The sequence below is a fragment of the Nomascus leucogenys genome, chromosome 2 (genome assembly GCF_006542625.1).
Source record: "Nomascus leucogenys isolate Asia chromosome 2, Asia_NLE_v1, whole genome shotgun sequence".
Classification (NCBI taxonomy): domain Eukaryota; kingdom Metazoa; phylum Chordata; class Mammalia; order Primates; family Hylobatidae; genus Nomascus; species Nomascus leucogenys.
Window position 1 is genome coordinate 103,221,642 of NC_044382.1, and position 25,714 is coordinate 103,247,355.

General features: G+C 34.0%; 2 protein-coding genes across 9 annotated transcripts in view; one reads left to right on the forward strand and one right to left on the reverse strand.

Annotated features, from left to right (window-relative positions):
• The window catches only part of SLF1 (SMC5-SMC6 complex localization factor 1), a 92,905-nt gene that overhangs the window by 64,831 nt on the left and 2,360 nt on the right, over positions 1–25,714 (forward strand). For 2 of the 5 annotated variants that reach the window (XM_003261620.3, XM_030816875.1), the window contains 7 exons: positions 219–364; positions 2,073–2,236; positions 3,035–3,168; positions 5,132–5,224; positions 5,642–5,824; positions 8,403–13,521; positions 15,196–17,499. In XM_003261620.3, coding sequence (XP_003261668.1) covers positions 219–364; positions 2,073–2,236; positions 3,035–3,168; positions 5,132–5,224; positions 5,642–5,824; positions 8,403–8,884 — 1,202 coding nt within the window. In that variant the 3' untranslated portion in view covers positions 8,885–13,521; positions 15,196–17,499. Of the gene's footprint in view, positions 1–218; positions 365–2,072; positions 2,237–3,034; positions 3,169–5,131; positions 5,225–5,641; positions 5,825–8,402; positions 13,522–15,195; positions 17,500–21,603; positions 21,707–25,714 lie in introns of those variants that run through there. The other 3 variants (XM_030816882.1, XM_030816886.1, XM_030816895.1) reach the window with 3 other exon arrangements.
• Positions 17,184–25,714, reverse strand: part of MCTP1 (multiple C2 and transmembrane domain containing 1) — a 596,589-nt gene continuing 588,058 nt past the window's right edge. For all 4 annotated transcript variants that reach the window (XM_030816935.1, XM_030816928.1, XM_030816920.1 and 1 more), the window contains 3 exons: positions 24,213–24,322; positions 21,890–21,987; positions 17,184–20,990 (listed from right to left, as the gene is read on the reverse strand). In XM_030816935.1, the coding sequence (XP_030672795.1) occupies positions 20,919–20,990; positions 21,890–21,987; positions 24,213–24,322 (280 nt within the window). In that variant the 3' untranslated portion in view covers positions 17,184–20,918. The remainder of the gene's footprint in view (positions 20,991–21,889; positions 21,988–24,212; positions 24,323–25,714) is intronic.

A 25,714-nucleotide genomic window follows, 5' to 3' on the forward strand; every position in this document is an offset into this window, starting at 1 on the left:
TTTTTTTCAAGTGTGAGAACATGTGCCATTAAATATTTTCTCTTAAAAGTCAAGAATAGGGATATGACCTATTTTTTTGTGGATTAAAATCGTGTGGATGAATCTAATAGGTGCAGGAGCTCTCATTTGACAGAATAAACTTCACTAAGGAAATAGCCTATGGAAAAAATTGTATAAGATACAGCAATAACTGTATCGACTTACCTTATGTTCTCCAGACTTTTCTTCACAAGAATTAGAGATTTTCATTTGCTCCTTTTCCTCCTCCTGGCTTCAAATGTTCGTTGCAGAGGCAGTCTTTAAAAAGTTGTGTCTACAGAGCTCTGGCAGTGTTTCTTCTGAGCCACTCTCTCTTCAGAAAATGGTAAGCACCTCTCTATTCTGGTTCTTTACATTTTCAAGAAGTGAGTTCACAAACTTTATTTATTTATTTATGTATTTATTTTGAGACGGAGTCTCGTTCTGTCGCCCAGGCTGGAGTGCAGTGGCGCAATCTCAGCTTGCTGTACGCTCCGCCTCCCGGGTTCATGCCATTCTCCTGCCTCAGCCTCCCGAGTAGCTGGACTACAGGTGCCCACCACCACACCTGGCTAATTTTTTTGTATTTTTAGTAGAGACGGGGTCTCGATCTCCTGATCTTGTGATCTGGTGATCTGCCTGCCTCGGCCTCCCAAAGTGCTGGGATTGCAAGCGTGAGCCACCACACCCGGCCCACAAACTCAATTTTAAAAAATTCTTAGTTATTTCAAGTAAGTAGGCAGAATATATTAATTCATAAATATTTCAGTTCTGTATAAAAGCTAGTATATTTCTATCTCAAAATAGAGTAATGAAAGCCAGCAGCAGTGCTGAGTGCCTGTAGGTGAGTGCCTGTAGTTCCAGCTACTCAGGAGACTGAGGCGGGAGGATTGCTTGAGCCCCAGAATTCGAAGCTGTAGTGTGTTATGGTTGCACTTGTGCATAGCCACTGCATTCCATCCTGGACAACATAGTGAGACCCCTTCTCTGGGGCAGTGGGGGGAAGGTAATCACCAAATAGAAATTTTAAGGCCGAGCATGATGGCCCCTGCCTATAATTCTAACACTTTTGGAAGCTGAGGCAGGAGGATCCCTTGAGCCCAGGAGTTCGAGACCAGCCTGGGCAACATAGCAAGACTCTGTCTCTCAAAAAAAGTTAAATTAGCTGGACATGGTGGCACATGCCTGTGGTCCCAGCTACTCGGGAGGCTGAGGTGGGAGGATCCTTAATCCCAGGAGGTCGAGGCAGCAGTGACCTGTGATAACCACTGTACTCTAGCCTAGGTGGCACACTAAGACCCTGTCTCAACTACAACAACAAAAAAAAAAAGAAAAGAAAGGAAAGGAAAAAGAAATTTTAATTACTTTTGAGCATAGCTAAGGGTTGATCATAGAAAAGTAAAAAATCCTTGTTTCCTAATAAAATTCCTACTTGAGGTTATTTTGGAAAGAACAAGACCCAACAAAATTCTAAATGGTATTTAGAAAGCAAAATATTATGCATATAAGCTACATTTGATTTAAAGTTTTCCAGTTTTATTTTGGCTATCTTTAGATATTAATATCCAGTAGCTCTAGGAATTTTTTAATGAAATGCGAAATACGTATATTGGTCAGATTAGTCAAATTCTGTTTTGCAACAATCCTTTAAGGATGTTTTTATTCCTTATTTTTTTTTCTGTTGAAAAAAGGCATTATCAAAATGGAAATTACAAAATACCAGTTGACGTAAATCATGCATATAAAATATGCAAATGAATCATACATGTTGGGCATAAGACTAATCAAAAGAGCTTTCCTAAACGAGGATCAAAATTGAATTAGAAAAAAATAATTACTTTTAAGAAGATATTTTTCTGCTTGTTCACATGGTATTGACTTTGACACAAAGCTAGTTTTCTTAATATTTTATTATGTTCAACCAAGATACAGTGGCGACCATAGTGATGCAACCAAGAAAATATAACTAAATGTAATAGTGAAATGAATCAAATAATTTCTCTTTACTGCTATTTTTGTAGTTGAGAAAATAATGCAATATTATTTTTTAACAGGTATATTCCTATTTACCAGCCTTGGGGAAAACTGGTGTGCTTGGGTCTGGAAAGATTCAGATATCAAAGAAAATAGGACAGCGGCCTTGTTTTGACTCTCAGAGAGCCTTACTAATGCTGAATGGTACTAAACAAAAACAAGTCGAAGGGCTGCCAGAGTTCCCGTAAGTGATGCTGATATCCCAGCTGTGCTTTGTTTTGGAGTACAGCTCTTTTTCTGATGCATTTCTTGAACTTTATGGTTATCTGTGATACTGTCCGAATTGATTAGATCAAAACTCAATTTTAGATCTATTTGATCAACATTTTCTGTTTCCGTAATTAAAGGTACATTTCTAAGTGCTTCCCGAAAGAAATAAAACTGCTCATCAAATTATTGATGAATTATTGATGAAATACAGTTTCACACAATTTTTGCCCTATGATTTGAATTACTACTTTGCCATAATATAGATGGGATTTCAGAATGCATGGTCATATGAGATATCCTATATCGTTATAGTAGTTTCCCCAAAATGAGAAACCTCCTCTAAAAGTATAAGGTTTATAAAAGTATATGTTGTATAAAACTCAGAAAGCCTGAAAGGTTCTACGAGAGGAAGAAGAGAATAGAATCAGAATATGAAAGTAAGAATGGGGAGCAGAGGCCTGCTTGATCTTAGCTTTCTGTTTTATTCTCTCTGCCAAATATGGTTTAACTGGTCTTTTTCTCTTTATTTGACCTTCTGTGTTTATAAATTTAGTGAGCAGTTGGGGCAGTAGGACTAATAAAAGAAAATTAGTGCACTGAAATTTGTTTCTACACAGTTGAAATAAATGTTAAAATTAGAAAGCAGTAAAGATTGAATGAGTAAGGGGGTTTAAATTAAAAGGAGGCTAGACTTTTAAAAAATACCATCTAATGTATGCTGGCACGCCTTGCTGAAAAACAAGCTTTCATTATTTCTTACTTTTCCTTTCAGAGACCTGAACCTTGCTAAATGTTCCTCATCATTAAAAAAATTGAAAAAGAAGTCAGAAGGAGAATTGTCATGTTCCAAGGAGAATTGCCCCTCTGTAGTTAAAAAGATGAATTTTCACAAGACTAATCTAAAAGGTATTCCAAGTATCTAAATTAATTTATGCTAAGAACTTTTCATGGTTATAGTCAGTACTTGCAGGTTTCACACATTTGCCTTGATGAATACTTGAACTTAAATATTGGACTAGGTCCAGGAAGTACCTTGTTGGATAACGTATTATTTTCTTGAACTGTCATTTATGCAAAGAAAGTGATTGTTTAATAACCAGTATAATAGAGTATTCTTTCCTTTTTTTCCTCTCCCTGCCATTACAGATATGAAACACAGTGTAGCATTCATTGAGCTCATTCCAGACTTGCCCGCCTTACTTTTCTATTCCATCCCAACCTGTGCTGCTTAGGATCAGTGTCTTCTGATTTGAAAGTATAATTCAGTCTTCATCTCTTTCAGTCCTAGACATTTTGTGAACAAAGAATGAAGAGTAGGCTATGTTACATAGCTGTGTTAAGCATATGGGCTCTTTTCTTCCAGGCATTGAGCCCAGACTATGAAATGTGTTTGGCTTTTGGTTCTAACTATACTGGAACCTAAGTACCTAAAGGATGAAATAACAAGAATAGCATAATAATTCACTTTGGCACCTCTTTTACTTAGACACCTCTTAACTTGCAAATGGATATTCCAGAAGTCTATACCTGGCCAAAATAAATTGCTGAGTCTTTTTTGTTGTTGTTGTTTATGAGTTATATCTTGTTTTTAATACAAATATTAACATTATGACACCCATGGAAATAGTGACAGTGAAGTGCTTATATTTCAGTGTGATATAAGTTCATAATTGCATATTACAGATTCAAAATAACTGTCCATTTGGCTTGGAATATGAAAATTATATTAGATGAGAACTCAGATATTAATTTCACAAATCAGCATTCTTTTTCTTTGTTTTATTGTTTCAGAAAGTAAAATGAATATGAATGATTTTAGGCAGAACAGCAGAAGGAACTGGGAGAGAGGAAGAGAATTGAGATATAGTAGAGAAAAACTTCAAAAGCTTTTTATGCATGTAAAAAATGTTTTTGTGGAAGTTACAGAGATAATCTATAAAACTGAACACTGTAAAAATGTGCTACTTAGTATTTTATAGCAAGAACAAATTTGATTCAGTATTTCATTTTGTTTCCTAAGCAGTCATTTATAGTAATTTTTTTTAAATTCCCCTTAAATAATCACTTATATCTTATTAATCTTGGTTATAACAGTGATGGATATAGACAATTTTAGCCAGAAGGCATTAATTGCATCTCTCCTAGAAAAAACCTTGTCATTTCTATTTGTTACTCTTGTTCAGCTTTAAATGGTACTAGGGATTTTTTTTTTTACATCTGTGTGTGTGTGTGTGTGTGTGTGTGTGTGTGTGTGTGTGGTGTGTTTATATTAAGATTCCTCCATTTCTCCCTCTCTGTGCTGTTGTAGCCAAGCCAGACAGCCTATTGAGAAGCAGCAAACCATCTGTTAATGGATTTGAAGTTCTGAATTATACTTGAGTGTGTAGAGGCACTCATGCTTAGCCAGAAACATTCATTTGAATTAAGCTATAAATGCTGTATAAAAAAGAGCCATACATTTAACGTAGGTTCATGAATAAATTTAAGAGAGGGCAATTGCACTCTAAACTTTTATTGCTGCAAAACCCAGTATTTTTGGTGTTCTCTGATCATTTGGGGGTTTTATAGCAGGATTGAAGCTTTAAACCTTGAACTAGGGGAGACAATGCCTGTGTTAAACCTTTTGCGGTAGAATTTCATTGCTGAATTGCTGATAGAACAGAAGCACTATGGATTGGTGGGGGTCCTTCCCCTTCCCACCTCCCACCCCCGCATTTTTTGATGCAAGAGATGTTTAAACCAGTCAAAAGGAGAACTCAATAAATAATTTTCTGGCATGGGGCCAGATCTCCTAGTTCATGCCCTTTGATTATTTTCTTTAGTTGATATCTTGTCTTCTCTGGAATAATCTATTAATTTTTTATGGCAGGAGAAACAGCCCTGCATAGAGCTTGCATAAGTAACCAAGTGGAGAAATTGATTCTTCTTCTCTCTTTGCCAGGAATAGACATCAATGTTAAAGGTAAGTTTTAAATCTTTGTGGTCTAGTCCAATGTCTTAATATTTGTGATATTAAACAGTTTTATATCACATTAAGAAAAATTATTTAAGTAAATTTACCTAAGGTATCTTAAAAGTATAACAAAAATTTCTTAGCAAAGCCAAGAAATTTCTCATATATTGATTTATAACTAATGGTATAAAAACATTTTTTGGTGTCCATATTTTGATAATACCCAACATTAATATTTTAAAATTGTGTTTATTTTAATTTTTTAAGGTAGAAATATGATTACACCCTAGACATTTTTATCACAGCATTCTCTTTGTATATGAAGCACCTAGAAAGTCACACCGATGAGAAAAGTAGAACATCAGTACTTTTCTACCAAAAGTCCTACTTCTGCCGTTTTAAAACTTGCCTTGATTTCTAATTTAGACAATGCTGGCTGGACGCCTTTGCATGAAGCCTGTAACTATGGCAACACAGTGTGTGTCCAGGAAATTTTGCAACGTTGTCCAGAGGTAGATCTGCTCACTCAAGTGGACGGGGTTACTCCTTTGCATGATGCACTGTCAAACGGACATGTAGAAATTGGCAAGCTGCTACTACAGCATGGGGGTGAGTGTGTTTATGCTAAATGGGTTTTGATAAATTACCCAGTTTTTTGATGAATCCTGCAGAGGTAGATAGCATTTTATGTTTAAAATCTGTAAGGAAAGATGCCTTTATTTCATATTAATGAAAAAGTAAGGATAAAAAGTCTCCTAAAATGTAAGCACCTTTTATTAGTAGAGATAAAAGCCTTTTCATAATGTGTATTTGTTTATGTATGTATTATTAAGCCTATTGAGGTTCCTGTATGAGAGTCTGTTTTTGAATTGAGTTTGCTGGTTTTAAATATTTATCTTTTTCCTTCAGGTGTGTAATGTCTTTGTGAGTCCGTCATTTCTGAAAGCTTATTGATAAATGGATACAAATGTTCAGTTGTGATTACCTGGATTTTTTCATTCTTTTTTCATTTCCTGTATGTAACTACAAACTCAATCTTATTTTTAATGAGTCATTTCTGTACAGACTGTAAAAAAATGATATCCTAGAATATTTTTCGTCATTCACATTTTGCAGCCAATTAAGTTAAAGCAGGATGATTTTCAAATGGTGATAACTGTTATGCAGGGGTTTTGTGAAGGAGGTAACTTGAGCTGAATATTCATCTCCGTTTTTCCTGCTGATTTTTGATCTTTGCTTTCAGCAAGGGCCCACATTATTTCGGTGTCATTCTTCTTACATCTAAACTGAATAATATAAATTTTACAACAAAATGTTCAAAACGGATTGGTGCTTTTAAAAGAAAAAAAGAAAACTGATGACCAGCTTAGAATATGGAAACAAAGATTTGTAGAAATTGTGGCTTTTATTTGTATTAATTTCACATTTAAATTTAACATTATCTTATCCTGTAATTAAAACATTTGATTGTGCATAAAGACAAAAAGCGTATTTTCTTAAGATGTCTTTTTAGTATATATGCATCTAAGGAAGGCTGTATAGCATAGGAGTGTAAGACATTTGGTTATATATAGTCTTCTCCTGCCCCCTAAAGGCCTTAGTGTGTCTGTTTTACTGATACCATTTCATCGTCAGTGTTTTTCAGTTCTTCTACCTTGTTTTTTTTTAGTATTCTGTGTTTACTAAACTGTAAGTTCTACCTCCTCAGTGTTTTATTTTTCTACTCAACCATGTGTCTGGCATTCAGGCCAATGTTTGTTAGGAGCCATTATTGTATTAGGTCCAGCTCTTCAGTAAAGTATGGCATTATACCAACCAATGTGAATTTTTCTAGGGCCCTTAGTGGAGAATAGTAAAGAGATGAGTTTCTCATCCTAGAAGAGGAAATCTAATTGTGTTTGTTTTTATCAAGGTCCCTTAGCAATCGTACAGACTTGTTTCTGCCTTAGTCATATTCTGGGTTTGGACCTGTCAAGTGGTTTGACACTTATATTGAAGTAACTGCATTATCTATTCATTGTGAGTTAGCCTCAAGAGCAATAATTTCAAGAATTTATTTATGTCTCTAAAACCTTTGTTTACTTTTGGTATCCTGTGTCCGTAATTTTGTCTTTTTTTTTTTTTTAAACAGAAGTAACTTGGAACAATTTTTTTGAGATGTTGGCACAGTGAAAAGGAGCCTAATTTTGTTTTAGAATTATCTTCTTCCCATAAATTATACATTAATCGTATATCAATGGTTGATCTTTTATATTAAGTACATTTTATATCTATGCTATTATATATGTCTGATCAGAGTTATCATTAAGAATTTTAACAGTTATAATCAGTTCTCTCTTTCTGACAATATGATCTATGTTATAATGGTAGGACCTTGTGATTATGTCTGCTAGTACTAAAATCTTTATATCTCCTGTAACATTTTTATGGCCAAGTGCATAAATAATTATAAGACTTGACTGATGAAGGCACAAAGTACTCCTATACTTTTGCTATGTAACCAAATACTGAGTTATGTTTTGCCTTCTCCACATCATCCTTTAGTACTTAGGGGATAAACTCTATCTTTAGTACTTTCTAAGTAGGTAGTTAAATGAGTTTAACTAGTGTAGATGGATGAGATCTGAGTTTGATCTAGAAGAATTAATATGTAATTTGTATGAACCAGTTACCTGTACTAAACATTGAACACAAGCAAGGGTAATATGAAAACTGTTCTCTTTCTGGCAAGGTTTTGCAGTCTTTGCACTGCTAGCATTGTTTATTAGCAATGAAAGGGGCACTCCTTTTTCCTCTTGATGATATTTTGAGATACCCCTGAGGCTCTTATATAGAATTTATAAGATAAATACATTTTTACAATTTCTTCTGGGAACACTGAAATTCTTATTTTAAAATGACAACTGATAAAGTTTTATAAAAGTTTTTTTTTATTTGTAATTGTATTTATTATTTATTTAACTAAGGCATGCACGTTTGGGGAAACCTTATTAGGTAATTGACTAGAATGTTTTTAATGTACCTTTATTAGTCTATATATATAGCCAGTTAATTGTGTCGACATGAATTAATACAAAATATGATTGTAAAGAAAGCCCTGGATGCTTTGGGGAAAAGGAGAAAAGAGCTGTTAAGCTGCCAAAATAGAAATGTTTTACTTGCAACATTTTGCATTTTCTTTTCACAGGCCCAGTGCTTTTACAGCAGAGGAATGCTAAGGGAGAATTGCCCTTGGATTATGTGGTTTCACCTCAAATCAAAGAAGAACTGTTTGCTATTACAAAAATAGAAGATACAGTGGAGAACTTCCATGCACAAGCAGAGAAACATTTTCATTACCAGCAACTTGAATTTGGCTCCTTTTTACTTAGTAGGATGTTGCTAAATTTTTGTTCAATTTTTGATTTAACTTCAGAGTTCATTTTAGCTTCCAAAGGGTTAACTCATCTAAATGAACTGCTTATGGCTTGTAAAAGTCATAAAGAAACCACCAGTGTTCATACTGACTGGTTATTGGATCTTTATGCTGAAAATATAAAGACATTGCAGAAACTCCCACATATTCTTAAGGAACTGCCTGAGAATTTGAAAGTGTGTCCTGGGGTACACACTGAGTCCTTGATGGTAACATTGGAAATGATGTGTCAGTCAGTCACGGAGTTTTCATGATGATGCTAGAAAGTATGGATTGACTTTCTGAATCTGTTCAGTTTGCATTGGTACTTACTGTGGACTTCATAGCTTACTGACAGATAGTAATTTGATTTATTTATTGACAGACTTTGCAGCCTTGCTAAATTTTAAAAGCATTTTTTAAAACACTTCTACAAAACTCTAGTATGGGCTTCTGACTTTTTCCAGGGTGTGGTATTTGACTCAGAAGTAAAAATAATTTTGTTTTAGTATATTCTACTTTGATTAATTTTTTTTGTTCTGAAAGTGATATTATATTGTACATGTAAAATTAATTTAAATATTTTTTCAAATCAGAATGTAAGTGTTCTGTATTCTAGATGTTTTAGGTCTTAGAATCATGGCAAGCATATTCATACAAATGTGTACTTATAAACTTGTAGCTCCTGACTCTTAGGGATGGATTTTGAGGAAAAAACAAGACTAAACAAAAACATGTAGCTCCCTATTTTTTCTCTCTAGGTTGTTGGACTGAAATATGCATTTTAGCTTTGTGTGTTTCTAAAATAAACATTTCTAAAATTTACAGTAATAATATTCTTTTGGTTTTTAAATGCAGCAAATATGCAGAGTCTGACAATTCAATTCCTTGATGTTTTATTTTAGCAGTTCATATACAAAATGTATCTGTTGCTGCCCTATGTAACCAATATTCTGTACCTGAAAACATTCTGCTGCATAAGTTTATGAGTTTAATATTAAGATTATGAGTGGCATCTAAGTAATAGATTTGAGATTATTTAAGATCTTAATATATAGTATGAATTTACTGGGTGGTAATGTTTTAATTTGCAGTTTTTCCTAGTAGCAGTTTGTAGTAAAACTAAAAGGGTGTGGATAATAACCACTTTTGAAATTGGAGTTTCTTCGCTACTGGGAGTAAGTTACATTATGATACAGGTGGAAAATAAACACTTCCATTTAGCTTTTATGTAATTCAAGTGATGACTTTAGCAGTTAATCTGCTAAAGCAACACACTTCAGTTTTATTTTGGAAATAGATATTTTAACAAGATACAAATGCTTAGTATCATATTACTGGGTTTGTAATCTAAATTGAAAACTGCTACATCAGTATGAAAAAATATTTTAAATAAGTACTTTTTCACACATACTCAGGAAATACTAGTTTCTATTTAGCCTTCAAATTTGGCATCATACAAATCTCTTTATTATTAATCTGCCAAAGTATCAGAGAAAAAATGATATAGTGAAGACTATCTAAGAAAAGTTTAAATACTTATAGAGAGTAAAGTGCTTCTCCAGATGATGAATAAGAACGTTTTTTATTCCAATGAGTACCTCTTTACTTCACTTGTAAAGGTGTCTGGGATAGTGTTTGCTTGGTAAACTAATATAAACTTGTAAACATAGGCTTTGACATCATACACATTTTCAAATCCTTGTCTAGTTTCTTAATAAATAAATTGCAAGGCAAATTCTTTTCTGAGCTTTGGCTTTCCTGCATGTCAAATAGAAATCACACCAGGTATCTTTGTCATGATAGAATTGTTAGCCTATCACATCATATGACACCTAATAAATATTTCCTTTCTAATTCTTACCTCCTCTTTTGATTATAATGAATCATTTAGACAAAAGGCAAGATAGTAATTGTTTAAGTTGGTAGTAATTCTAAGGTAATTAAGTAATCAACATCATGAGTTAGGGTTTTATACTGTTAGTACAAAGTAGTTTTCCAAATTAGATGTTCATAAGGTGTATTTGTTTAATTGCATTTAGCATTAATATTTCATAATTGACTCTTCTGTCTGCCAACTTCCACAAGCAATGATGACATGAAGTATGAAACAGATGTCATTGAGGTCTCTGCCTTTAAGAAGTTTTACACTTCTTCGAAAGTCCAACATGGCAAACATAGGTTACTGTGTTCTGTGCCCTGGCTAACAATACCAGTATATGAGTATGAATTTAAATTTTCAGGAAAAGGCTTCATTACTTCTTATACTTTATTTTAGAAAGCATAATAATAATTGCCTTGAATAATTGCCCAAATCTATCTTGGAGGTATAGGAAGAAGAAATTCTCAATAAGTAAAGTATAATTCATAGTCTTAGTCCTAGATTTTCAATTGCAGACTTTTCAAAGTTGCATCTGAAGACAAGGTTGAGAAATGCTGTTCTTCATTATATTTTGCCAGATATGATATCATAGTTCTATGGAATCGTATTTTTAAAAATTTCTATAAGAGACCTTATTACAGTGTAAATAAAGCTGGAGAGGAGATTTCTGAGCAGTTAAGATTCAGCTTTTCCCCATGCAGTGTTTACTGGCAGTTTCTTAAATCTCTTTGAGGTTAGAATTTTCTAGGTTGTTAATTTTTAATTTCACTTTGCAGAATAAAATCATCCAAGTATATATATATATATTCTGTCATTTTATTCATTCCAAGATGACCAGAAAAACATTTATCCTCATAAAAGTCAAATGTGAAATTAATTCTTTTGAATTCAGCATTTCTTGAACACCTACTCTGAACCAGGTGGTGTGCTTGACAAGGGCTAACTACAAAAAAAGAGGAAAGGCCCACAGTCTAGGAAGGTAAATAAGGCTTAAGTATTGTGGATTTTATTGTCTTCTACATCTGCTAAAAAATTAATTTCAGTTTTGTAGGTTCCTGAAATTTTCAGTAATAATTGGTGTTCTGTTTTAGTTTATAAATGTGAATATTCAAGTGTCCAGTACTTTAATCCTTTGATGAGTATTATTTTAGCAATTTTATTTTAGAGTGGATAGGATGTAGGGTGTGCTTTTGCAGTCTTAGTATTTTTAAGCAAGCACAAATGCATTAACACTAAGATACTTTATATAACCTCCAGAAAATATCTGCCATTTTTGTTTATGCTGTTATAGAAAGTTAATTAAATGAATACCTTCATATGAAAAAAAATATTCGTGGAATGTGCATTCCTTATGCCTTTATACACCTTTCCAGTTAAGCAGTGAACTTGATGAGAACCTGTCACTGTTACTCCTTAATCAGTAGGAAGGGGTCATCTTTGAGTGACATGAGGCACTCTTTCCCTGAGGCATTTATCACGTAGCTTTCACGCCAATTGCACTTCCTGCTGACGTGGAGCTTGCAAAACGAGGAATGATAATTGTTTTTATGACAAATGTGGATTGAGTTAGAAAGTCAGTGATAGCGTTATTGGAATTAGGCTCTGCCTGGTGTTGGCAAAACAGGAGACATGGAATTGTTAACTATTCCTTGTAAATCAAAATATGTTATCAGAAAATTCACCTTGTAGGTTAAAATGAACTGTAGTTGGAGAATATACTTTGGTAGTTATTTGCTGTGATATATATTTTGAAATTATTATAGGCTATAAATTAATTAGAAAAGGTTGAAGTGTTGTTTTACTTGGTTCTGAGCATACATTTTCAAGGTAATGCAAATCCTACTCAAAGAAGACCTTTTCAAAGGAAATAAAACATTTTTAACATCATTGATTATTACATGTTTAAAAAGAGTTTGTCCTCTTAAATACTAATCTTACAGAACATCTAAAATATGTACAAGCTGTTCCTAATACTTCTTATATTTGAATTTATTACTATGTCTTTTTTAGTGTAAGTATATAGTTTTGATTATAAATACACTTAAACTGTGTTTTTTAAAAAGCTTGAAATACAATCCTTAGTACTAGATATAAGTGATTTTTTTTTAGAATGTTATACTTTTTGTTTTTCAAGAGATATATTGATGATCCCTCCCACCCCCTTTTTAAAACAGACGTATAATGAACTCTGTTCTGGGTTTTTAAACTACTTGCGGAATTAAAGATCAACAATATTAAGTCAGCAAAGTGACTATTAAACCGTATTTCTAACAAAATACGCAATATTGTTATATATGTAATATATCATACTGCCTTTAACAAATATAGATCCCAAAAGCCCTTATTCAAGTATTTATAGTTATTTCCAATTAGAATTAAAACATATACTTCCAAATTAGTCATTTTTGTATCATGGCCCCAAATCTTTTTAGATGTAGAACCCAGATTTGGTAGATCTAATCCTCTTCCTTGCCAAAGTATCCGAGTTGGATCAAGCGAATGTTAATGTATTATGGACGTTAAACATTAATAGAGAATGGCTCACTAGTTTGGGACATACAATTTCATTCTACCAAAGAGTGGAAGTTGAAACAAAAAACAAAACAAAACAAAAGGTTTAGCACTTCCAGAAAGTAAGATGCGCTGAACTGAAAACTTGGAATCCAGGTTTGAATTTATACCTATCATACTGTCATTTATCTTGATAGTAGATGAACTAAAATTACCACTACTTCTCTATTCTGTCTCAAAGTGAAATAAATAGTAATATTGAAAAATCATTAATCTTAAAGTGTTGACAGATGAAAATAGTTTGTTGTCAGTGACTTCTCAACCTAAAGGTTAGGTCAACAGTGGTTTATGTCATGACTCTTAATAAATTTTTCTAATGACCAGAATAGTTTGATTTATGATAGTTTTTTTGTTTTTGTTTAAAGGAATATATATCCTTGTTATCTGGCTTCATCCTAAAGATGCATTTTTCTACTTTGCATTCGTTCCTTTTTACATTAGAGATAAAATTACCGAGCAGTAAGTAAAATCTGTTAAAATATGTGTTTTAAATAATTTTCCAGGAAAACCTAAAAGCAGAATTGTAAAGGTGCAAACTGGACAAGGGGATGAGGGGAAAAATGGTTAAGAATCATTCTGGTTAAAGGAATCCAAGGGGTAAAGATTTCTAGGTACTGTTTATTATATTGATGGAAGTTAGTGAAGGTATAAAATCACACAAAAAGCATGTAGACTAATCTCAGAAATAAACTGGGTCTTTGAAAATTTTGAATGATATTCGATAAACTAAACCAAAGGTCCAGATAATTGTTTTATAGAAGGTTCTTTTGGTTGAAATTCAATTTAATCAAAAATAAAGAATAATAAAATTCCAGTTCTAATGGTATCAGAAACAGGCTAGATTTTTTTTCACTGTTTTTTAAAAAACAATTGACACATAATAACTGTACATGTTTATTAGGGTACAGTGTGATGCGTCATTACATGTGTACATTGTATAATGATAAAATCATGGTGGTTAATACATTGTTATTATCTGTAGTCACCCCACTATGAAATAGAACATCAGCACTTACTCTTCTTAGTTCATCTAACTAACTTTGTAGCCCTTGAGACCATCCTCTCCCCATCTTTGCCTTCCCTCCCTTTCCCTTCCCAGCCTTGGTAACCGCCATTCTGCTGTCTACTTCTATGAGATCAACCTTCCCAGCTTCCACATATAAGTGAGATCATTTGGTATTTGTCTTCCTGTGAGAAAAAGGTTGTTTCGAGTAGTAATACTCAGTCCTTTCTCACGGCAAATCTTGATGTTTCATTTCTTATTTTCCTGTCATTTCAGTTCTTTTACACTCCCAAAAATACTGTTAAGTTCATACATGTTACTGGAGGAAATGGACTCAGAGAGAGTTGAAAGCTACTTATTAAAAGTGGTTGGACCTTTTACCTAAATATCATTTTTTACTAATACTAATATTTTAAAAATTGAAACCAAATGTTATTAAAAAGGATCTTCTCAGCCAGACATGGTAGCACATGCCTATAGTCCCAGCTACTTGAGAGGCTGAGGCAGAATGAGCACTTGAGCCCAGGAGTTCAAGGCCAACCTGAGCAACATAGCAAGACTCTCTTTTAAAAAAATAATAACATAAATACATTATCTAAATTACATAAGGAAAAAGATTGTAAGTAAAAAATTGCTTATAGTGATTGTCTTTATGTGAAAAAATTTTGGATATTTCTTTTTCACCTCTCCAGATTTCTTTGTAATGATTTATATTTGTTTATAATACCAGTAACCAATTTATTTTGAAAGTACTGCTCCTGATTTAAGTAAGAATCAGTCCTTGAAATTTTTCTAAAGTTGCCTTATTTAAACTGGTACCTACTGGATTTTTAAAAGGTAAATTACCGTTTTAATATACTATTTAAAGCTGGATATAATTAAAAGTATAATTAGTATTATCTAACACAGATCTCAAAAAATACACTATACATGTGCTCCTTTTTTCAAAGTGAATCTGATGCTGCTCTAGTCTTTAAGACACTTCAAAATGGAGCCCCAAGTATGTTGAAGTGAGAACTGGGGGGACTTTACTCTTTTGTAGTACTCTTAAATTGCTAAAGATTAAACTTGCTCATGTGGATACTATGTGGAGTCATAACATATAACATATCTTTACTTTGTGATTTTAGTATTTATGGGACCTGAAGAATTACTTGTTCTCTGGTGAGACTTTTCAGATTCGACACAGAAAAGCAGGGAGAAACTGGTAAGATTAAATGATAGCTACATTTATTCAAAGAGTGTACCTTAAATGGCTTTGAAAGGATACTACTGTATTAAGAATTTTTTTCTTCTATCATCAATCTGAAAAAATATCCACTTTGTAACTTATTATTTGCAACATTAGTGCAGATACAAACAACCCTCTGTTGAGAGAATTCTGAGAGTGTCTTACCACAGCTCTCCAGAGCATATTATTTTGCACCTCTTCTGTGAAGGCCGGCAGAATAGCTTCTTGAAAGGTACTCTTTTAAGTAGTACAACTTAGAACAATCTTTTTACAGTTGTGTTTTGTATAAATATCCTGGATATCTACATGGTAACTATAGTACAACCTGATAGTATCAATCTGTCATTGAGGGGAAGATTTCTTACCTACCGGTCAGGGCTGTTGTCACAGTTATGGGAGGGAAATCAAGTACATATGCATTAAATGTACTATGTATCAAGTACGTAGCATCGTAGTGTGCAAGATTGGATGGTGAATACTTGGTACCCCCAATCCATAAGTCAGAGTATTTTGCTCTTGCTTAAATTACCAAGTGCTGTATGTTTTGATTTTTAAAAAATGTTTTTCTCTTACTTCTGAAAATGTTTTTAAAAGTGATGTTAAGCAATTTCACACAAATAATGGAACATCACATTAATCTGTTTAAAAACTCCTTTGTCAGATATGTATAGTGTTTTCTGGATGGCTTCTCGTGTGCTTCAAAGACCCTCTTATGTTTGCTAGGTTCTCTGTTAATGGAAACTGAAGTTTGTAAGAGTTTTAGGCTAAACGTAAGAGGTAGGTATACCATTGTGTTTTTTTGCTCAGAAATTGTTAGCTACTTCCTCTATTATAAAACAAAGATGACAGAATTACATACTCCACCTTGTATAATAGCAAATAGGCACTTCTATCTTTGTAAAATTTTACAGAGAGCTTATTAGTTCTTGACACTGACAAATTGTTTTCCATGGTTGCAGTGTTACAAGGTACACAAGAGATTTTGACTTTTCATAATTACTACGGTAGAAAAGAAGAATGTTTTGTGGGGCATGTAGTTATAAGGTTTCAGTTCTCTGATAGCTTTATTAAAAAGGGTTCTTTGAGCTTGGGACAAATATTGTCATTTCCTTCCCCTCATCTCTCTTCTGTGGTCCAGCTGTCTCTGTAACAATGCTTGACTATTCTCAGGTGTCTCCAGTAATGCAAAAGGCAAGTATGGGTAGTGAGGGCCGGGTGTGCTTTTTCTAAGAATTTAGCATTTCCTCCAAACCTGTCACCATTTGAACTCTGGCAAAATAAAATCCCTCAAATGGACTCAAGCCATTTTGAGCTTGTCTTTGACTAGAAAGTGAAGCTGAACCTATATTATCATCTTTCTTCAGTAGTGGGAGCAAGTTCCCACTAGCAAGTGGGAGTGAGTTCCACTCAGCCAGGCCTCAGGATCTCCTTAAATGTATTCCTCCAGAGAAAATAAGATAGTTTTCAGGTTCACTCATTGACTCAGGTTGGCCACTCCTTTTCTCTTTGGAAGGAGCATTGAAGAATCTGTAGTAGGGGATAATTGCACTGCAATTTTAATTTTGCTACATACTGAAAAAACTTAGGCACGGCTACTTACCTAAAACATTTCCGCTTTCCTTGAAACAAATCTTTCTGCCTAATATAATAACACTTAATTGACTAAAGCTGAACAGCAGTGTATTTTACTTTGTAAAAAATGGAGTAATAATTTTTCAGTGACATTTGGAGGTACAGATAATCATATAAATTTAAAAACCTGTCTTTACAAAAATACTGCTTGTGCATGTAATAGAACACTTCTTTTGTTTGGGTTTTTGGTAGTTTTTTTTTTAAGCTTAGAATGTCAGGGAAGAGCCCAATAAATTGAAACTCATTTGAGGTCAATTACAATATTTGATTGTTTTTATTTTTTGATTCTTAACCCAGATCCCTCCTTTGAAAAGCACAGATAGAATCATTAAGTTCCAGGAAACCTTTCATGGTGCTCTTGGTTTCTACATTGTATTGCTTTGGACATTTGATAGTTTTGCTTTGGACATTTGATAGTTTTTATTTGCACACTATTCTTTTTTAATGAGATTTTTCAATAGTATTTCTCAAATTTTAGCCATTCAGCTGAAACAAATCTTATAATGTGACTGCCTCTATACAAATTGACACTATATAAAAGAAACCGAGGTACCAGAGGGTAACATTTACATCAAAAAATAAAAGAAAAAAAATGTTTTCTTTCAGTGAGTTACACCAGTCATCCCAAGAAAAAGAATTATAATTGAAAGGAATGACACTATTGTAAGAAAGAATTTACCACATTATTTTCTATGTGGTTTTAATTTATACTTGACTGAGCAATTAGAAAAGGCTGATTCTAGATACCCTAATCAAACCAATGAATAGACATCTGTACACACACTCACACTAGAGTGTGAAATCACGCTATTCATTTAAAGCCCAAGGATTTAAGCAAGTATTAATTTAGCAATACCTGAGACGTTTTTCAAGAAGTATAATGGTAGCTGTCTTGTTATTTCTGGAGCAAAAAGGTATAACTGCCTTATACCTGTTTGTTCTTAATGCTGAGTCAACATTATAAACATTTAGGCCCATTTAACAAGTTTATTCGCCGAAATTACTACCTTTGAATAACATTAATACAAATGTAGACTACTTTGAGCATAGGAGACCTTAGATATGAGATCAAAGTGGAAAAAAAGCTCCTGTGGTCCCTAGATAAGAATTTACTTCTGAGTTTTTCTTCACTTTTAAATGCAGAATAAAAATTTTATAAAAGATAATTTTAGAAATGTATCAAATTTGGCTCTCACTGTACTTCAACTCCAGATTTGATTTTAATATACAATCATTGGTTTGACTGTTGCCTATAACAGGGTCATACAGTTGGTATTCGATAAATATATCACAGAGTCCTTTAAAGAATCTCCCAACTCAGATTATCCTAGTGCATATAGAATGTTCAAAAATTGGAATTCCTACAGAACCTATCAATCAATCAGGTCGAGTCTAGAACAGTACCAGAATGAATGAGAAGTACTATTATGTTCTTTTTGATAAGTGGGGAAAAATTAAAAAGCACAAATATGCATTAAAAGCACAAATATTTCTTGTGAATTATCACAACAAATGTCAGTAATAGTTTATAAATATAACTAATGACTCAGTGAATTTACTCACAGAAAGATACTAAAGGAATATATTTAGTAGTTCACAATATCTAAAATAGTTAGCAGTCCAAGTAGATGTTTGACATTCAGTCTCTTAAGATAACTTGAAATATTTACATCACAAATCTCAAAATGAAGGCAAGTCAGGCAACTCTCAAGACAGAATTGCACCTATGTGAGAAGGGGAAAGAAATAGTTTAAAATTTTAACTATACATATTGTTTTCAGCCTGTGAATGTAGTAGTTTCTAAAAGCAATGAAGATTTCCCTGAATATCACTTTTGTGCCTCAAGCTAGTTCTTATTCCTCTATTAATTTCATTGGTTGCTCACCCCTCCAGAGGTGTTTTCATGTAAGAGTCAGAGTTTCAGGAAAAAAGTCGTGTTTAAACAAATCTGTTTTTCTCCAAGTGACATATAATTTTTAAGAATATGCACACAATCCCTCATCAATCTCTGAACCACCAAAAAAAAAAGTGCTGATTATACATGGGAAAGATTATTTTCTTTTGTACTTAATGCAGTGAATGTGTAGTCAACATTACCATTGAACTAAACATCTGAAATTTGATACAGTGAAACAAACAAGTCATCTGTTAATGGTTACTATTGATACATCTGAGGTTGTAGAATATCAGGCTTACAGACATTTGAGTAGACATTGTCAGCACAGAACATAAAAGTCTCACATAAGGTATAATTGAAAGTTATTTCAAACAGTTATCAATAAACTTTCTGTAGTAACCATGTTCATGGAACATTATGCTTTTAGCAACAAACAGTGATGGTATGCAGACAGAAGCGTGTCATTTTAAACATGATACATTAAAGCATGTTGAGGTCAAAGCCTTTCTGTAGAAAGGGAATTTAATTGACATTCAAGCATAGTATATAAACAGATCAAAATAGTTCTATTATAAGAAATAGTATTTAACAACTTACCTCAAAAATAAAAATACTTTAAAAATCAGCTTCAATGAGATTACATTTATTGTTAAAGAATCTTCCTTTAGAGTGAAATATACATTTCTTTTAGCTTTTCTATAGTTTTTCCAGTATAACCCCCACTTTTACCCCATCCAAGTTTATTATTAATAAAGTAGTGCAAAGCATTGCCTGCTGCAATTTCAACTGAGTGTAATCCCCTACCACGTCAGGGAAGTAAGACATTCTCAACCAACCAAATTATTTTTTCTCCAGAGTTACGCTCCCTTAGTATACCAGGGAGTGAGATACAAAAACTACTTTAAGAGTCTTGGGAATGCAATTTTTAAGTATAGATTCTATGATAATAGTGAAACATTGATAAAGGCAACCACCACCCCCAAGCAGTTTATTTTACAAAACAGGTTTTCATGCATAATCAAGAATGTGCATAATCAAGAATGATTTTTTTTAAAAATAAATGAATGTAGTGAAACACTGGCATATCACTTAGCACACTGAATTCTCTACATTAAAATTCACACTAATAACAAAATCATAGTATGAATTAAAGCATTTCAGTAATCTAATGAGAAAGCAGAGGTTTTCTGTGAGAGCACTTGAGTATTAAAATATTTTTAGATGCACAGATACAATCTGACACCAAAAGCGATATGGATATAGTTTCCTAGTATTTTTGATAACTGTACTTACTGGGTTGCTAATTTGCTAACTAACTCTGTATAAATTAAAGTAGTGGTAGGTATAAAAATTCAGATAGGCAATCATTTATAAACTGGCAGTATTTATGTTATGTAGTCCTGTAAAGATTTTAAGGTTTTAGATGGAATGATTGAAATTCTATAAAGAAAAATTTCTAACCTTCTGGGTGTTGATTCTCTTGAGGGAGTGAATGAATGTACCTTCACTTATTAGTTTAAAATCAGCCTAAGTCATACCTAAGTAATTTGCACAGGAGTGAATGTCGGGATCTAAAGCCAGAATATATGTTAAATTGAAATGCATCCATTCCATTATTCAGGCTTTGGAATTTCCCTCCCTTTTGAAATGTATAAAACATAGAAAACTGTAATGGATTACTTTTCAGATAAAAAATAGTCACATTAAAAAAAAAACTTTAAAATCAAATTGACATTTACAATTGATGTAGATTTAATCAGAGCACAGGTGAGTATTTAATCCACTTGTAATTAGATAAGAATATATCTTCCAGTGTTATCATTCTTATATTTGTTCTTTCAGTGTGTTATATTATTATCCACAGCTAACAAGGCTTTGACACAGCAGTAGCAAAACCTTTATCAAGTTGAGTCTGTACAATAGAAGTATATTTTCAAAGACATATGCCTTTGTACACTATTTACAAATTCTCTCGATCATGATAAAAAGGCAAAATAAATAAAAAGCAGAAAGAAAGGAAATGCTGCTGAGGCTGAGGGCTTTTTCTTTTATCTTCCCAAACAGATGTTGGTCTCCTCAGTACTGGGAGCTGGCTAGCCAAGATTGTTTTTCTTTCTTTTATATGGGCTATGAGAGGGATCTGGTTTCAGTTCTTGGTATTGCACCTGTTTAAACAGAGTTCAGAGGAAGACTGGTCAGGTGGCCACTTTCTGGCAAAGAAAGGAAAAGCAAAGGAATGAGAGACTGTGCTGAGGGGAAGAAAGTGCTCACTCTAGAAGCTGTATGGGATCTGCAGCTGAGATACAGAAAGCAATAGAATGACAGAGCAAGAATAAGGGAAATCCTGTTGGAAACTACATGGAGCCCTGATGTGAACTTTAGTAATGGTATTCACTGTCTATAACACATTACATTAAAACTAACCATCTACATCAGTTTTTTAAAGGGCTCATTAATGGTTTTTTACAGTTTATCGTGTGTTTGCTTAATACAGTCTTAATCTCCATCCAGCCCACTGTCATGTCATAGCAAATGAAAAAGGTATCACTGTAACCCAGCTTCAGGATTAAAAAAAAAACAAAAAAAACTTTTATTTTGAAAACTACGCTCCACTCTTCAAAAAGCAGTCAGCTTTCCTCTCCTCACTGATCTCCAAAATCTACTTCTTTAAAACTTACTTGTAATTCTTGCAAATTCTGGAAAGATTTTTTTTTTTTCTTAAATGTCCACTGGCATATTTTGCTTTCATCATCTAATATTCCTGTTTCCTCCCCTCAGGTCATACTCCCTGTCACAAACTCCAGCTGAACTAACTTGAAGGAGGAGCTTCCCTGACAGCTGTGGTAGGTTCTTTATGCAACTGCTCTTTCTCCCATTCTCTGTAAGTTCTTCTTGGATAACACCCCAGGTGGGCTAAATTTTTGACTGGTAAAATCTGCTACACAGGCTTTATTAATTTTACTCAGCTCTTCTAAAGCCTTTGAAATTAGAAGGATATAAAAGCTAAAACGCAGTGCCACACTACCTTAAAATAATAGCAATAATAGTAACGAAACCTACATACCACTTGTACATCGGAAGGGACTCTGGAAAGGAAGTCAAGTAGTTCATTGTTATCAATTGCATATGGACTCCGAAGCTTTTTTGTAAATTTATTGATGCCTGAAACAAAGTTGGAGTTAAACAAAGCACATTTCTGACAAAAGTGTTGTAGTAATCTGAAGATCTAACTTGTATGCCTTGACTCAGTGAATCAATACACCCAGTTTTTTTCCCTCTCTTCCTCTTTTTCTCCTTCATTTCTTCCTCCTTCCCAGCTCAGCTGCTTTTTCACTTTGTACCTTAGTAGCTTCTTCCAAGCAGGAAAGGCTTTCTATGTGGGAAATAAAGGAGGTGCCCTGGGGGTTAATTAGCAATATCTTGGGTTTTTTCCCCCTGTGTTACAGTCTACTTAGAAGCCTTGCATTAGTGTTTCATTTATGATGAAACTTGCTTTCCAACTTTTTGGGTTAAGATTGTTAAGGCAAGATGTCTAACTTATTTGGTTTCCCCTTTTCCAAAAGATGCACCTTTTTGGAGGTGAGGGTGTGTGCTGCTGTTATGCCAGCTAAATGTTTAGAAGACACATGATGTTTTTTTCAAACCTGAAATGAAAAGATTTGCCCCCAACTTTGTAAAAAAATAAAATAAAATAAACACCTTTACATGAAATCAACAAACTGGTAAAAAGTGAGCCATAAACTAGAGCATCTTGGCTCCTCTTCAGGGAGTTCATGCAGAATAAACTTCTGGAATCTTGATTTTGGTCCATCTCCTCATGTAAGACCTATGTCTTAAATTTCTGGCTAATGTTTCAGCAATCACCTACCACTAAAGGAATACCGTTCTTGTTTTATTTTGTTTGATGAAAGAAGAGGCCCAAACACATCCTGCAAAATTACTTTTAAGACAGCTAGTCAGTGAGGGCACTGCAGGTTACACAGCTAGATGTCTGCCCTGGGCTCCAGTTTCTGCAAACCTGGGAGAACAGGGCATTCACCACCACCTATTGCAACAGAGATGACTCCACAAGCCAAGGCAGGTCTGACCCTAGGTAGATTAGAGTTAATAAACTGCCACACATGACATTCTACTCTAATTTTTTCTATAAAGCAGCATCTGTTTTAACTATCAGGAAGAAATGAAAGATGAATATACAATAGGAAGCAAGAACATAGTGGAAATTATTCTTCCCTTATATAATGAAAGGGCTGTTTAAATTGAATTTCTTTGAATTATAGAAATTAGGAAAGGAAAAAATAATTACCATTTCCCCCACCTCTCACCCAGACTGAAAGGGTAATTATAGTGCTAATAAGGGGTAAGAGGGCTTCCTCAATATACAGCAAGTTGGGCCAAAAAGAATAGGGACAAAGTATCTTAAAAGTGGAGGGCTTGGAGTCATCAGACTTGAACTCACTTTATTCCAATATATTTCTTCAAAAACCTTAAAAAGAAAAGAATTTTGCTTTCAGTGTAAGCATGTGCTTTCCGAAGCTAAGACTCATTTTGGTTCTTTGCATTTTGTATTTGATTTGTTTTAGCAATCTTAGGTGTATGTGTAAGCAGGTGAGGGGTAAGTAGAGAATTCTTCTTCTACCCAGTCTAGTTTATATATTATTAATGTTATAGTGGATCCTAGAGACTGAAAATTGTTTTCCAAACCAAGAATTTTGTCAGGAAAGAAAAAAAAAAAAAAAAAGAAGAATGCTGCAACTGACAGTCTCCTAAATGGAGCCCAGGTGTGTAAGAATCGTTGGCATGCAGCATAGTTGCATTAAAAATTAGGACCGAAAAAAATCACCTTTGATGTAGGTCTTTATAGAAACATTCTTGTTTAGTACACATAAAAGGATCTTTTTGTTCCTAAAGAACCTGCAAGTGCCAAGGACCCTTTTCCCGAATGCTAAAGATGACCTCTTAAACCGGCAGCCATGTATAGTACCATGTTTACATATACTTCCACAAGATAAAATACAACAGCAAAAAAAAGCATATTTTCCTAAATGCACCATATGGATTGAAATGCCTCTGTTTGTATATAAATGGTGAAAATAAATCAGAGGGATATCTAGACAAAGCTACACTTTGATATATGAAGAATCTGCACAACTAACATGTTTATAGTATGATGAAGCCTAGTGTGCCAGATAAGAAAAAATACATTTTGCAGGTGGACCTAAATCTTTATACTGTTGTGATTTTTTAACTGACCTGTCTCTTTGCATCATGGAGTAGCTTCATGACGATAAATACAGGGAACTGCTGACAGTGTAACTCATCTCTTAAACATAGTTTGTTCTTAGCAGCTAAGACAGTTTGGGGGGAGTGGGGGAGGCTTTACTTACCCCAGACAAGGACAATGTATCTCAGCGGAATGCAGTACAGGATGACTGTGAACACACAGAGGGCTATAATGGCCAGCCAGCTTAAGAATGGGACAGTCCAGTTGAAAGTACTGAATGGAAAATTAACATATCAGCAATCTGAGTAGTTCATACTTTTTTCAAATATTAAAATACATGTGATTCCAACTTGGGACCTAGTTAGTCTGCATTTCTCTCTGGAATAGATTCCAATTGTAATAGGTTATCAGAGGACGCAGGCTAGCCATAATCTGCTCAGTTCCATGAACACAGGGCCCAAGTAAAGAGTCTTGCTGCCAACTCCTCCAGATTGTTCCAGGTGACTTCAGAGTCTAAAGCCATTGTGCTACTTGGGTGACTCCCCACATGAAAGATCTTTATTTTTCTACTGCTAAGACTAGTACCCATCCTTGTTTTCTCTGGCTTTTCAGAGAGGAATGCCCCTGGACCCACCATTCTTCCTTCTATCAACTCTCAGTATTCCCCACATTGGGAATAAAATGTTGCCAGCAACTCTTGGTAGATGTAACTCTTACATGGTTGTGTAAAAAATCCTCTAAATGTTAGAATTCCTTAGAGGAATACTCACTTGTCCTACCTCAGCTATGTTGCAAATAGAACTGGAAATCAGGAAAGAGGAACAAAACAGTTAGCCTTGCAAAAATTCACCTCTTATTGCCCTTCTTCCCAGAAGTACATAGATAATTAATAAAATCAGCATTGCTTACTATTCTCTCTCATGTACTCCTTGTTGAAGGACAGCATTCTGGCAAAAGTAATTGGTAACGTAGAGGACTGGGTCAGAGAAGGCTGCAAGGCTCAGTATTGACAACAAGACATGATAACAAATGGAAACGACACCAATGAACAGAAGTAGAAGTTACAAAAAAAAAAGTACGAGGAGATGGGAAGGAATTTACTGAGACGAAAAGGGAAAAGAAAAATGAAGACAAAGGCAAAAACTATGATGTAAAAATGTTTTTAAAAGTAGAAAATCAGGGAACTGGAACATGGGAAGATTATAATCATTTAAGGCTTTTTGTGTGGAAGCCAGTCTGGTACTTCTTAAGAGTGTGCCAAAATTATAAAGAAAATAGAAACACTGTGTAGAGCCTCCAAGGTTGGGCATATAAATATATCACCATTTACAGGCATACCATTGCATTCTTTGAAATTTCTCCTAAATGTTCATCCACTAAAGAGGAACTAACATATCATGTCGTCTGACCCTTTAGCGTGAGAGCCAAGAAGTTAGCAGATTTGTATTCGAAGCCTAGATTCTGTTATGTGGATTTAGCTGAGTCAATCTCTCTAACCTTTTCCCCATTTATAAAATGGGGATAGCTTTTGTTGTGTCAAGGAAGACTGGTTGTGATGGTAACATGTTTATGTGAATCAAGATGAAATTATTAGAACTAATCAACTCAAGGAATCTCATTTATGGCACTTTTTTCTTGTGAGAAGGCCCCTAAGACACTTCAGCA